At 42.4% G+C, this 14,412-nt stretch overlaps 1 protein-coding gene across 1 annotated transcript in view; it reads right to left on the bottom strand.

Annotated features, from left to right (window-relative positions):
- The window catches only part of bcr (BCR activator of RhoGEF and GTPase), a 52,939-nt gene that overhangs the window by 1,380 nt on the left and 37,147 nt on the right, over positions 1-14,412 (bottom strand). The window contains exons 5-19 of the mRNA XM_068752591.1: positions 13,246-13,353; positions 11,883-11,943; positions 11,730-11,782; positions 11,312-11,452; positions 6,592-6,713; positions 6,233-6,398; positions 6,015-6,134; positions 5,792-5,867; positions 5,590-5,694; positions 5,253-5,327; positions 4,751-4,848; positions 3,883-4,014; positions 1,127-1,186; positions 768-877; positions 415-554 (exon numbers count right to left, since the gene is read on the bottom strand). Of these exons, the coding sequence (XP_068608692.1) occupies positions 415-554; positions 768-877; positions 1,127-1,186; positions 3,883-4,014; positions 4,751-4,848; positions 5,253-5,327; positions 5,590-5,694; positions 5,792-5,867; positions 6,015-6,134; positions 6,233-6,398; positions 6,592-6,713; positions 11,312-11,452; positions 11,730-11,782; positions 11,883-11,943; positions 13,246-13,353 (1,567 nt within the window). The remainder of the gene's footprint in view (positions 1-414; positions 555-767; positions 878-1,126; positions 1,187-3,882; positions 4,015-4,750; positions 4,849-5,252; positions 5,328-5,589; positions 5,695-5,791; positions 5,868-6,014; positions 6,135-6,232; positions 6,399-6,591; positions 6,714-11,311; positions 11,453-11,729; positions 11,783-11,882; positions 11,944-13,245; positions 13,354-14,412) is intronic.

Here is a 14,412-nt window from a genome sequence, read left to right as displayed (position 1 = left end):
TTGGGTGAGCGCCAATAAATCCTCTGTCTTCTTTCCTACAAATGTACGGAAGTTATATTATTATTATCCTGAGACCAATGGGAATATATATATAGCATATATACAAGTGACAACAGTATAAACACATATAACTACAGATGGTCCTCACTTAAAGACGTACTTGTTTATCGATGACGAACTCTCCGAAGTTTAAGAGTATGTGTTTTGGGATCGCTGTTAATGCGCTGGCTGCAGAGTTGTGAGTGAGCACGTACATACGTACAGTATAAATGGCCTACACGTATGAAAATAACGATCGTTTAACAAGCGACGGGGTCTTCAGAACGTAACTCCATCGTTAAGTGAGGACCAGCTGTATACTAAATAACTACTAGGTGAGAGCAGTCTTTATATGTGCATGGAGGATATACTCACTCGTGTCAAAGGCAGTCTTCAAGGCCTGAATGTCAGTGGCAACTCCTGATACTCGATAGATGCCCACCTCCTCCATACCCCTCCTTTCAATCTCCTCCAGGCACTGCCGGACGATGTAGGGCACCTTGGAGCGCTCTCGCCTGAAGGAAGGCGAACATTAATGATCAAAAACAAGCAGTTCATATATGCATCTATACAGCTCTGATTTTTTATTTTTACTTAAAAAAGGGTAAAATAAAAAAGGTACAGAGCAATCCTAACAAAGTAACTCCAAAGAAATCTATTAGTGAGTGACTCCATAGAAGGAGAGAAGGGAGGCAGCAGCGAACGATGCTCTGATCAGCTGGACTCACTTGGTCACCGTGGAGATCTTGATTCCAAAGACACCCATGGGCTTCCTCGAGGGCATTCTCTTCAGGCTGAACTCTCGGCTGGTGAACTTCATGGAAAGTTTGACCTCGATCTGAAAGGGGGGGAGATCTTAAAGTTCAACTGTGTTTACAGAGTGAGAGGCCTGTCTGAAAGGGCTTTGTAAGATCTTCCTGGAATCTTATGGAAAGCCACCATAAATTAGACTTCTGAAAGAAATCAACTGCTGGACCAAATGCAGCGGAAACGTTCCGGTTGTCTGTGTGCTACTTCAACAAAATTGCGACGCTGTGTTGGACTTAAGTAACACCTAATGAGACAAGTATTAAAGGGATGCACTCACCCCATTCATGGGAATAACCGTCCTCTGCCAGTCTTTGCCTTGGAGAGTCTGGGGGTCCAGCTGAGTGGAGGGAAAAGGACAACATGAATGAGTCGTGTCTCCTCTGCACTAAAGAGACGTTTCACAAAGCAGTTGATCCCAGATCATCATTTGAAAGCTGTAAAAAAAAAATTAACATCATAAATGTATTTTTCTGAAGTACTGTATTTAAACGAACTTCACAATTGAGCACCTCCATTTTTATTTTCATGACAAATGTGAGTAAATGCAAAATATTGCAAAAAAAATAAAAATACCTGGCGTATTCTCTTGTCTTGTCTACGATCAATACGAAATGTTATTTCTTGGATGTTGCACCTAAATTAATCTATTAAAAAAAAACAAAGGTTTGGAAAATGCCAAAAAATAAAGCCAGATTAGTGTGGTGGACATAGGAATTATGTCATAACCATTCAGATTTATTTTGTGACTCATCTATATGAAGAACAATAAACTCGTTGGTCAGGTCAGGCCCTCGTTGGCAGCTATAAATACACACACATGTATTGAAACATCAATGAACTCAGTAAGAACACTATCAGTTAAAATAATTTTAACTCAAAACTACTACTTGTACTTTGATACTTGAAGTACTAACCTGGTGTTACTATTTTTTATATACATAAACAGATTTTGTATTGCAGAACGTTTTCTTGTTTTACTTTATTTACATGAGCAAAAGTACAAAATGGTGTGATTGAATACTATTTCAACCACTGTCCATTTACACGCTAGTGAACTTATATGTTGCATATACCTACTATTTTGTAATGGAGTACTTCAGCTACATGCAATCTTAATGTTTACGTAAGATTCATAGATTATTAAAATGTATTTTATTTTATTTTGTACTTATTTTATAGCAGTGTAAAAACAACACTAAATCTGGCCTCTTTGGCAGTAGAATGATTTCAAGGAGGTTTTCTTCTTATATTACAGCCCCAGACTGTATTTTTGTTTTACAACTACAATAAAAACATGAATTCAAAAACACTGAATTGACACTCAAATGTCCCGAGACTCTCTGAACCGGAGAGGCATGTCCGCTGGGGAAATAAAATCTGAGAGTACATGTCCATCTGAGACAATGTCGTGCACTGTATGTTGTGCGTTTGCCGAGGTTGAGGCCCATCTGGTTGCGTGTGAAACTGGATTACATTTCTCATAACTGAATCTTCCACCGCTGAGAGCGCTCTTTGGTTTCAGCCATTTAACTACCAACACCACGAGACCTCCGTTCGCTTCAAGAGAAAATGCTTTCTGCCCAACAATGCACGGTTTCATCAGTCGGAGCCTTTCGTGTTTGACGTTTACCGAGCCCTTTTGCTTGTCTAACAATCGAAATATTATGGCACTTTAAGAGAGAAAATCTATGAGCATAATGCATGCAGGTTGTCAATCAGATGTCCTGAAATAATAAAATATCATAATGATGGGTGCAGCTTTTGTTCACATTGACTGTTTGAGACTAAATAAATGCTACTTGATGCTACACTCAGATGTGCAGTATACGGTACAATAATTAGGATTAGCTGATGTTGTGCATTTAGGGTGATAATTTAATACAAAAAAATAAAAACTACAAGGTGAAAAGATGGTAGAGAATGAAGAGGGATACATATTTAGTATTTAAACTTGGCTCCTGTTTAAATGGTTAAACGCTCATGCTCGAAACATTATTGATTTGCTAGACCAGTAAAAACTGAACAGTGATTTGTGGGATTTATGAGCCGCTGCGAGTCCTCCTGAAGACTGCTTGCCCCAGATTTATGAAAATCCTCCTGAGCGACTTTCTCACCTCTCTGGGTGGTTTTGGTCTGAATGACATCATCTGTCAAAGACGTGATCGTCTCACAGGATTATGAGAGGAACCACTAGATGGAGCGTCTGGACTCAATATTCACAGGCAACAAAGGGACTGGAGTGGAGACGACTGCAGCAGCTTCATAAAAAACCTTGCTTGCAGTATACTGCTAAAATAAAGGCCGTTTGTGAGTAACACAACACGAAGCTCACGGTACGCCATTGTTTTCAGCAATGGGTAGCTTCCTAACGCTTTTGTTCTTCCCGCTTTCCTCGCTTTGTTGTTGGAGAAAACACAAACAAAGCCGTCACACATCTTTCAGGTCACAAAGGAATGTCAGATTTTGTGCGAGAGACACTTGTGCCCTTTAGTTGGCGGAGGAGATGGGGAAAGAGGTTTATGTGGCAGTGAACCAAAGGGGGACTCATGTTGCAGGCTAAATCGTTTGTGTCTCCTCTTTTCTTTCTCTCTCTCCTGATCCACCGAGTGACATTATCCTGCAGGCTGGTGTTGCCTTAGAAACCTAAACACCTGCTATCTGGATGGGCTATCAAGCTGCCGTCCTTCGCTGACGCAGCGCCGTGAAGACGGGTCTGCCTGTGTAAGATTAGCGATCAGCTAGTCGCACAGCCAGACCTCTCAGGACATGCTCTGTCCAAATGCACAGGATGGCGGTGCTGTTAAAGACGTGCCAATGGCGTGGAAATTACATGTTTGTGTCATTGCTACTTTACTTTCTGATATGCATTCACTAGCAATTAGCCAACCTGATCGTTACTTAAGAGGGTAATCAATTTAATCTGTCACTCCTAGAGCCACAGTATGGACGTCAGGCTTTGTGGCAGAAGTGGTGACATAACTGTCCATCAGCAATGAGTCCTGGGGGGAGGGGGGGGGTGACGTAATGTCTTACCGGGAGCTGTCCTTTCCCCATGATGCGGTCTGTGCTCTCTCCATCCTCTTTGTTCTGCTTGCTCTTGTTGTAACACTTCTCATAGCAGAGCAGCCTCAGGGTCTGAGAGCCCTCCAGCTCAATCTCAAACTCCTTAGGAGACGGGGAAAAGAAAGGCGAAGCACAAGGCAGTTGTAAATTGGCGCAAAAATGACGACAACAACAAAGATAATGACAAACAGAGAGATTATAAATACCCAGCATTCCCTATAATTATGCACAGCACGCTGCATATGGTTTTTGCATCTCGTTCTGAGGACTACACCATGTTGGTTCACTAAACATTTGGACAGATGTGCGCCATCACCAGCAGCCCCTCATTAGCTGATATTATTTCCACTTTGCAGCGCAAAATCCACAAAGAGTCTTTTGGGTTCCACGGTGGAAAAACCTGCACCGCAGATGAACCGAGCCACTGATTGGGTCAGAGCGTTTCTCTCTGTGTCATCAGTGCATTCACCACTGTGCATGTCAGCATGCTTGTATGCATATGCAGCATGCGTCTGTGTGTTCGCTTTGTGTTTAAAGGGGTTGCAGATGTTCTTTTCTCAGAGATGGACAGTCAACTGATTACAAGACCAGCTGTCTGGTGCAGTGCATGAGAGTGTTGTCATCTTTAAAATGTCAAATGCAATCTTATAATAACAGATGTTGATTGATATGACTGACATCAAATCCTGTGAATTTATGTTGGTAAATATTATTTTTTTTATATTAAAAACCTTGAGGATGCATCAGAAACATAAACACGACACATTTAGGAATGTATTATAAACGTACGGGTGCCTAAGTAAGTTGCAATTGCAAATATGCTGTGCCAGCCTCTTACCTCATTCCACTTGGGCTCAGTAGTGTATCGATATACTCGTGTCTTTGCTTTACTGGAAAAGAAGCCAAAGGAATCGACCTCCAACGTGCAATAGAGATCTGACAGAGAAGAACGAGGGTTGAAATTTATTACATGCTTATAGCTGCTGAAGTCTTGCTTGTGAAGGCATCAAATCGGCAAGAGAACTGGCTAAATGTACGATTTCACCCCCCCTCCCAGAAAGCAAATGGAGAGTGGGTCAGGGTAAAATGTTTCAGACAGGTCTCCAGGCAAATTAGGTTAGCACACTAAAGCAGCAGCTGCGGATTTCTCAAATTATACAAACTTAGTTTATATGCTCAAGATAAAAAATGTAGCAAAAACATGACATTGACGTACAAAAAAAAGAAATGACATAATTTAAAAGAGCCATTTAACACTGTTTCTCACTCATCTGTGGTCACATCGAACTCATTTGGATTTATTCTGTTATAAGCACAGGTTAAAAGGTGAGTGGACTCACTCAGGCTCTGCTTGAGGCCGGAGGCAGAGTGGACGATTACATTAAGGAACCCATAGAGACCGGGGGATTCATCCTCTGGAAAAAGAGTCAGCGAGCAGAGGAGAAACGGAGTGAGGAGCGGAATCGTGCCGATTGCTGTTTGTTTTGGAGACGACCAGGCAGAGAAGGAAGCGATAAAACAGCTCTGCACTGTAACGGACATGCAGCGTCAACCTCCGGTTGATCTTTAATCCCCATTTTAATCAGAATAAACAGGCAGAGCGAAGGACGTGTCAAAGCGTCACAGAATATGTGTGTTTGCAGGCTGAAGCCTTAGAGCGCAACCAGCATTCTTTACCTTCTTTATTTATGCTAAGTGGGATGTGGTGGACCGTCTGCAGTTTGACACAGGAGCTGGTCAACATTTGCAGCTCCATGGACGTCAAGGAGGACGTTTTAAAACCTGCAGAGATAAATGTAGACCGTAAATGTTATAGTGTGGTTTATAATGCCCCAATCACAAATCAATAGGATAGGATAGGATATTGTGCCACACTTACATTTCTTCTGCTGTTCCTTGATCACATCTCTCCACTCTGCACGTTCATAGTCAGACGAAATCAGGAAGCCATAACTCTGAACATAAATGCAAAAGGAGGATTATTTCATCCACGAGAAGGGCAGACTAAATATTTCAACAAGAAACAAGGCATCTGTGTAAATGCACAAAATTTAAAAATCATTTGTCTAGTTGGCGTTAAGCGATGTAAGAAACATCATCACCTTGCCGTTCTTGTTGTAGACTCGGAGGGGCATGCTCGGAGATGTCAACAGGAGCAGAGACTCCTGCTCCGAAAGCTTCTTCCTGAGACGCTCGATGACCTTTGAACCCTTGTTGGCTCTCTGAAATCACAGAGGTGAAAATGTCTGATGACCCTATATTGGTTAGAAAAAGTACAAGCTAATGAATAAAATGAAATGAAATGCGGGACAGCCCGTACCTTCTCTCTCTGGACCTCACTGCGGAGGTGTGAGATCTTGACCTTCATGGCATCGAGCTCTTCATCGGGGACCTGGGGGATCGTAAGGGGCTCGGATTCCTCGGGGCCCTGGAAGGTCAGCTCAGTGAGGGCGATGTACCATTTACTGTCATACTGCTGGATTTTACTGAGGGAAGGGAAGTGGAGAAGGACAGATGAAAGATGAATTAAATGTGCCGATGAAAACTTGAATGCACACTTTAAAAAATAAATCTTGGATACTATGACGTCTGTTGGGTTTTTAATATGTTATGTAATTCTCTGAAGAAGGAACAGCTCATTTTTGCAGATCTAAGCTTTTTCTTTCTTTTTTTTTTTACCCTCCGATCTGTTTCTTCAGCTTGGCGCACAGCAGCAGGTCAGTGAAGAGGAAGACGTGCCTCAGCTTCCTCGCTCCCTCCACCAGCTCCACCATGAAACTGTCTCTCAGCAGCTGGCGGCTCTGCAGGAACGGCAGACGACAGCAGTGGTTCAGTACGACAAACATTTCGGTGCCAGTAACTCTGGATATTTAGGCATTTAGTGGAGAGGAGACACAGGGAGTGAGGGAGGTTGGATGTTTTACTTGTTGCTCCATCATCAAAAATGTCCACTTTACGTGATCGCATTGATACTAAGCTCAATATTAACAATTACCCAAAAGTGTGAAGAGTATTTTCATTCAATTGCATGAATCAAAATGGTAATTCCGGGATCTTTTGTCTTCTTCTGACGTAATCATGGTGGAGCAGAGGAGGAGAAGTGTGTTATTTCGAGCTCTGGGACTCAACACTGATGTCAGACTATATAATGAGTGTGTAATACTGCTACTAGCCAAAAGGGGGCAGTGATGTCATTGTGCATTTATGACAAACATTTTTTTTTTTTTTTTAGGATTGACTCAGAACAAAAACTGAGTCGACAAATGTCAGACCGCAACGCAATAGATCATTTTCACATGGTCATATCTGTGGTTTCAGAGGTCTACTGCAAACCATTAAAAAGGAGAAAAAGGAAAAATGCTCGTGATGACAGGTGGATCTGATCATTTCATCCACTTCGTCTTGGGGCAGTTCGTTTGGACCTGTCAGTGTGAGGTGAGCGCTGAGATCTTGTTTGAATTAGAAATTAATTTGGTGGGATTGAGCTTGATAAAAAAAAAAAAGGAATGATAATGACTTTATCCGAGTGCATTTAATCAAGCGCTGAAAGCTGACGACGACTGTGCAGATTTTGCTTTAGCGATAATGTGCAGACACAAAGGATTTAACAGCCCATCTGCTCCAGTTCTCCAAAGCAAATTCAGTGACTCGTCAATCAGATCTGTTAAAAACAAAACACACCCTATAAACAAAATCAGTTTTCCCACCTCTTCCATGCCGTTTCAGGGGACACACTGGCCCCCTCCCACACATACAATTCAAGTCAACCTTACAACTCCTTGGTAGCAAGGCAAGCATGACATCACTCTTTTTCCCACAGCCAATCACATCCCTAACGTCCTTCCTCGTGCTGTCCTCCTTCCCCCACCCCCCCCCCCCCCCTCCACCCCCCCCCTCCATCATTACTGCACAGTTACTGTCACCACCAGAAGACACTGAAGAGGAGTCGACGCATATGTAAGAGGGGTTTATGTGCTTACGAAACTCTGACAGGACATCTGCTGGCAAAGAGGAGGATCATGCTTTGTCATTTGGTGCTGATGCTGGCGCATGATGAAGAGGGTGACACAAACAGTGAAAAGGAAAGAGAGAACATTAACGACAGAAACTGGAAGCGATCAGTGAAAGGAAGAGGAAGGATTAAAAAAGAAGAAATGAGAAGGAGCACTTAAACATCTGCACGCCCGATTACAAGAACTTTAAAAGTCTAATTCCAACTGGTGTGTGAAATTACTAATTACTAGCTACATAACGATGCCAGCTTTTCATAGATAACTTCCAGATGAGTTGCTCGCTATCTATCTGGGATTTTCCTTTAAGAGCTGATGCTAAATCTTTCGTCCTCTTAAATGGATTCTGTCTGATATGATTTCCTGATGCAGTTTCAGTTGTATCGAGTCTACATCTTTTGGTTTTGAAACACTGATAACATGAGAACAGAAAACGAAGAAGTCACAAAGATAAATTGAATAAAAACCAAAGCTACTTCTTGGCTTACTTCTGTTAATCTAATCTACGCGCCGTTCGAGCGAGACGTTGGCATCGTTTAACTTAGTTTTGTTGCGATGTGGCATAGCACCAGTCTGTTCCAGGTGCATGATGGGGGAAATTTGGAACTGGTCGTGTTATTTCACTGTTTGACCTGCTGCTAGAAGAAAATAGAGAGGTTCAAATGTCCTAATGTAAATAAATGTACTGTATTTACTACTTTGCATAAAATTGCTAATTTCTTTTCTTTTTATATTCTCTTATTTTTCATTTATCAGTGGACATCTATGCAACTATTATTATCTTCTCTGCGCTTATTATAGTACAATTGTGACCTTTTGAACTTTGGGACTTGAACCAATGCTGTTGCATAACAAACTACTCCAATTACAAATCAGCATTAAATGGTTCGATCCAGGCAGGACTAATGATTGGATTATTGAACAAAAAGTACAACAGAAGATTAGGTTGGATTACTATACCCAAATTGACAGACTACTAAAACTGACTCATGCAGTTTAAATTGAAGGGTCAGTGGAACTGCCTTTATGGGAGCCTCTAGATGCGCGCTAATGCTCAGGTAATTAAAGTAGACTGAGAAACTACTTTACTCACCAAGCCTTGGTACCGGTAATAATCCTCTCCTCCATTGATCCCATGATAAAAGAGATAAAATAGGGGGAGGATACCAGCTAGATTAGGGGTTTACAAACTTTGAACTGTGTGGCAGTGAATGGGAATCATGAGGAGGGAGAAGCATCTGTTTTAACCTGCACTTTCATTCAGCACTTCTAGATGCTTCTTAAATCTCTCTTTGGTTGCAAGAATGGATAATAGCTACATCACACTATAAAAGCTGTAGGTTGCTGCTTTGCTCTGTTGCTGTACAAAAAAATAAAATAAAAACTAACAAAGCTAATTGCCTCATTGCAGATTACATTTTCTTTAAATTGCAAAGCCAGCAGGAGAAATCTGACTGTTTCATATTTTCTCTGACCAGAACATCAGCAACAGCCACGTGGAAGGCGGAGCGCTGATGGTATAGAAGGCAGATTAATTACTGACCATCCGAAGATTCATGCTTACCGTATATTTAGAATACACAATTGCAAGGGTATCGCTGTGCTTGTGTGTTTTACAGTCGTGTACAAATGAAACACTCAAATGCATTAGGACGCACTGAGGCTTTGCTATTTTAGGCGCACACACATTTCCCACAGCTAAACAAAGCAAAATGAGGAGGTGAACTTGGCACCGCCATCATTTGCATTTTAATGAAGCTTCTGTTTGTTCCCTCCCCTCATTTGATCGGTCCGAGCACTCTGGGGGGGCCACTTGTGCTGCTGCTTCTGCATGCCTCCACTGGACAAACCACAGGTTACTCACCAGCGTGTGGACACAGAGGCTAAGCCCAGCCTCAGTCCTCTACATTTCAGGTCAGGTCATGAATAAACAGAGCAGTCTTTTTCCTCTGGAAGCTGATCATTGTCTCTTTTGTAACAATGGAAAAAGACGACTAATTGCTGCAGGAATCTGAATTTCTGTTTTTCTCCATTTGTCAATCAGCTATGACCAACATTATTTGGACTCGACCTCCAGATACGGGGTGCACACTCTGCTGCCTGAACTAAACATGCCTCAGGAAATGTAATTTTAAAACTTGCTGATTTCTCTTGTTGCAAATTATCAGTGTTAATTTACCTCTCAAGTTTCTAAGACTTCACAATTTGCACATAAGCGAAACGCTAGATGTAAGATGTGTGCGCCCAGTATCAGCCTACTGTGTAAAATGAAATGAATGATCTGTCAAAACAAATCATGCAGTCATCCACCCGAACAAAGATAATTAATTCATGTAGCTTTTACTGAGCTTAAGCATCTGTTCAAACAAAGGCCTGATCATCAGCATAATGTATGCACATCAAAGTGATTTAAAATGCATTATGCTTTTAAGCACCGGCCTCCTCATTGAAGATATCAGCTCCTTTGAGGGCTGAGGCCAAGTTATGTCGCAGTTCAGTTGGTGACACGTCGTAAAAAACCTCAGGCACACAATATACTGATCTACAATATAATGAGCAACATCACTTTTCATGTGCGGCTTTCATGCATCCATAATAAATATTTCATGACTGGTGTGGACAGACTGGTATAACACTGGGAGAAGATGGGACTGGAGGAGGAGGTGTGTGAGTGTGTGTGTGTGTGTGTGTGTGTGCGCAAACACAGTAAAAGACTGCAAAAAAAACAGTGTGTGTCTCTCTGTGTGAAAGGAAAAGCGATGTAACAACCCCCCCCTGTGAGCAGCGGGTGGAACCGGCGCAGTCTTTACATTCGTTCACTGCCACTCTCCATTCATAAATAATTAACTTGGTACCTGCCAGTCAGAGCGCACCGGTGCCTCATTATGAAGCATTGTATACGGCGGCGTCACGCAAGCTCTATCAAAAGGCATCAATTCATGTGCATCAAGTCATCTCTGGGGATCACAGCGAAGGTGGGGGGGGGGGGGGGGGGGGGGGGGGGGGTCGGTGCTGAGTGCATGTGTATGCATTGTGTGGCTTGGCATGACCATATAAGGGCATGTGCCCTGCCTTAAGCTGCCTATTGGTGGCCCATGTGTTCAAGGTCATTTAGAGGGTGGGGCCATGATGTCATCAGACACAACATTAGAGCTGGAGTCGCACCAGTGGGGTAAAATTAAAAGACTTCTTTGTCTTAATTGAGTTTAAATTACATCTAAGGCAAAAAAGCTCAATATTTGATTCTTAGGATTTTGAAAAGACAAAAAAAATGATTACCGACGGCGCAGTTAGTCGGGTTCAAAGTAGAAAATGCATTAATTTCCACCTGAAAGTTTGTTCAAAAACAGTAATTTAGCACATGTATGATATATATGTATGATGCTCACCTCTCCCTTCTTGACTGTCATCGACTGCCGCCGGGGTGTCGACTCTTCATTGATGCTGGACAAGAAGTTCTGGGAGATTCGAAGAGCATCCTGCAAAAGTGTGTGATCTGGGTGGCTGATGGGCGTGTGTTTGAGCAAGTCCTGGAGCAAAGCAGCAAGCACAGGGATTCTAACTTTCAAATGTCAAAGACTGCCTCACGTGTTCACGCACATGATCCATGATGGATCCATGTGGATACGCCACATCCAGACAGAAACAGAGTGATCGAGGTACAGGAGGTCATCATTTTTCTTGGCACAGGAAAGACTTGCCTCTGACCTCTCGGGGAATAAACCATAAACATCACACAATCACACTTAAGGTGCTGCTGTCTGCGAGTGTATGGAGTGGTGTAGCTCAAGAACGACGCTTACGTACATGAAGTACCAATGTGCTGCGAGTCACTCTATCCACTGGCTTGTAGAGCAAAGCTGCACATGCAAAAGGAGAGAAAACAGCTATTCACTAAAATGGCTATTTACATGTATTTTCAATGTGAATTTTTTCTGCCTCATTAATGATGCCACTGACCCTCCAGAGAGTTCTTAGCTGTCTGGTCCTTCGAGTCCTTGGGACTCCTCACCTTCAGGTTCTGTATGGAAACAAGTGTCAGGTTTGAAGGAGAGAACCCTTTTAAAAATTACCTTTACAAACCAGCTCAGTGTGATACAGCAATCTGAAATCCGAACCGTTATTACCCTTGCTCTCGCATTGTGGTCACCCATTTCCAAATTAATTATGCCATCCTCAACAGCTTCCTCCTCACACACATGCTCAGAGATATGCATCATCGCATCGCCCATTAACAACACTCGACGATGAATTCCCCACCGAGCATGCAAACAGCTTCTGTTGCTGTATGACAAACTTTCTGAAATACAGCTTAAGACTGACGGTGTATCAGACATTGGCACCTGCTAGAAGAAGATAGGAAGAAGGATGAGAAAACCAGGCTGCCAAACGAACTCTGACATGAATTACTCGTTTAAAAGGTTGCGTTAGAATTCCCAACGTTATGGAACATAACACTGCTGGGAAATGTAGATTTGTGATTTACACCAGGTCAGATTTTTTTTTTTTATCAGCATCCAAAACCTGATCTGAGGCACAACAGAGAGGGTTTTCAAATCAAGTTTGTCTCTGATGTAAATAAGCTCAGCATCGGAAGCTGAAAGCACAGGTGAATCACAGAGAAAATTGCTTTCTGGCTGCATTTGTGCAGAAATATTCAGCAGGACATTCAAATTTAAATGCAGGGAAATTACAAAAGCTGAGTGGGTGAGAAAAAAACGGAGAGATTTGCAAGTACAGTAAAATACTGCACCTTCTACTGCAAAATACACCTAGTAACACAACATTTATTACTAGCAGTTGTGCTAGTATTGTGTGACTTAGTGCACCGCCTTCCACTCAGAAACAACCCAGCTGCAGGATGGACATATCTACACTTAATATTAGTAACGCTACGGCTGGGTAGCGTACAGAGGCTGCACTATATGCTGTATTTTAAATAACGATTGTGTAGGAGGCCGTTAACACCAACCAGACACTTGTTTTAGTGTCGAGGCAAGTATGAAAATCACGCTTGCAATCAACGCTAAACTAAATAAAATTAAATACTGCAGCACTCTAGATACATCAATACATCAAAAAGGAACAACTTGTGAAACGTAATTGGATAATTTCCTGGTATGCTCGGGATCAAATGTCTGACTGACTGATTTAACGCGGTGGAAAAAGCAATCCTATAACTGAGCGATCCCAGCGAAGCCAGTGGCTGTTCTCGTTCCGTTCCTCCATTTACAATCATGGTTTAGTTCTAAATACATTTGAAAAAGATGCATTTCTATCTGTGATTTGCGTCGCTATGCATTCTCTCCTCTCTCCATCTTACCTCAGAGATTTCAGCAAACTGCGTGTTAGCCTGGCAGCACTTCTCTGCCGTCTCCACGGCCACTTCGTAGTTGTCCACAAACGCTCTGTACACTCCGAGCTGGCTGGCCTAACGGACAGAGGATCACAGGAATGTGAAGTTCACATTCTAATGAGCAGGTCCGACAAGTTCGAATGTTTGTCAGTGATTTGTGGGGGGAGGCTGCTCAGCCTTTAAATCCAAACGTTAATACAGTCAGTTAACTTCAAGTGACCCTGTCGGAGACATAAACAGCGCTCCCCTTTGCTCTGAGACGGAGCAGTAAACTTTATTACAGGCAAGACGTTCCACTCTCCACAATCCTCCTCGCGGCTTTTATTTTGTCATTTTTCATCCATGTCCACCATAAATGAAATAGAATTCCCAACAATTTTTAAAACGAATTTCCACCAGCACATGTCATATTTGTACATAAAGTTTTGCGACAAAATATTGAGGGTGTTTTCGAGGGACTATTTGCCCCAGAAACTCTCATTTTGGACAAAACCAGTTCACAGAATAAGCCTGAATTTAACTGGTAACCATGGTAATTGCAAAGAAATACAAACAAAAGACACCACTTTAATACTTTGTTGTTGTTGTACGCACACAGTACACTCCAGAAATAAAACATGATGTTCAGATATACAGCTCATATACCTCTCTTCAAGCTGTTTTCCAGTTTGGATATATGACACGTGAAATATTGGGCAACACAAATAAGCACACAATAACAGAAGGTGCTAAAAACTCAGCCGTCGACGTTACGCTGAAAGACGCCGGCCACAGTCCCAATAACGACGACCACGGCGCTCCTTGCAGTCAGGCCTGTTGTCGTGGCAATCAGCAAGACCTGCACAGGTGCCAGCCTGAGTAATTAATAATTGGCTTAACAGAACCTTTGAAAGGAGATTTAGGAAGCTGAACAAACCTCACATGAAACGCTGCCTGCCGGCGCTGAGAACCATCGCCCCGTCGAACAAAAGGAAATCAATTCTCCTGAACAAAAGCTGATGGAGGAGCGAGTACAGTGAGGAGGGGCTTTGTGCGGAATGTCAAGACACACACACACACACACACACACACACACATGCAGCATATATTGAATGAATAAATGTGAACATTTTGTGCTGCTTTTCTTTTTTTTTT

The sequence above is a fragment of the Brachionichthys hirsutus genome, chromosome 19 (genome assembly GCF_040956055.1).
Source record: "Brachionichthys hirsutus isolate HB-005 chromosome 19, CSIRO-AGI_Bhir_v1, whole genome shotgun sequence".
In the NCBI taxonomy this organism is placed as follows: Eukaryota; Metazoa; Chordata; class Actinopteri; order Lophiiformes; family Brachionichthyidae; genus Brachionichthys; species Brachionichthys hirsutus.
The sequence above is the reverse complement of the archived record's forward strand: the minus strand, read 5'-3'. Positions and strand labels throughout refer to the sequence as shown.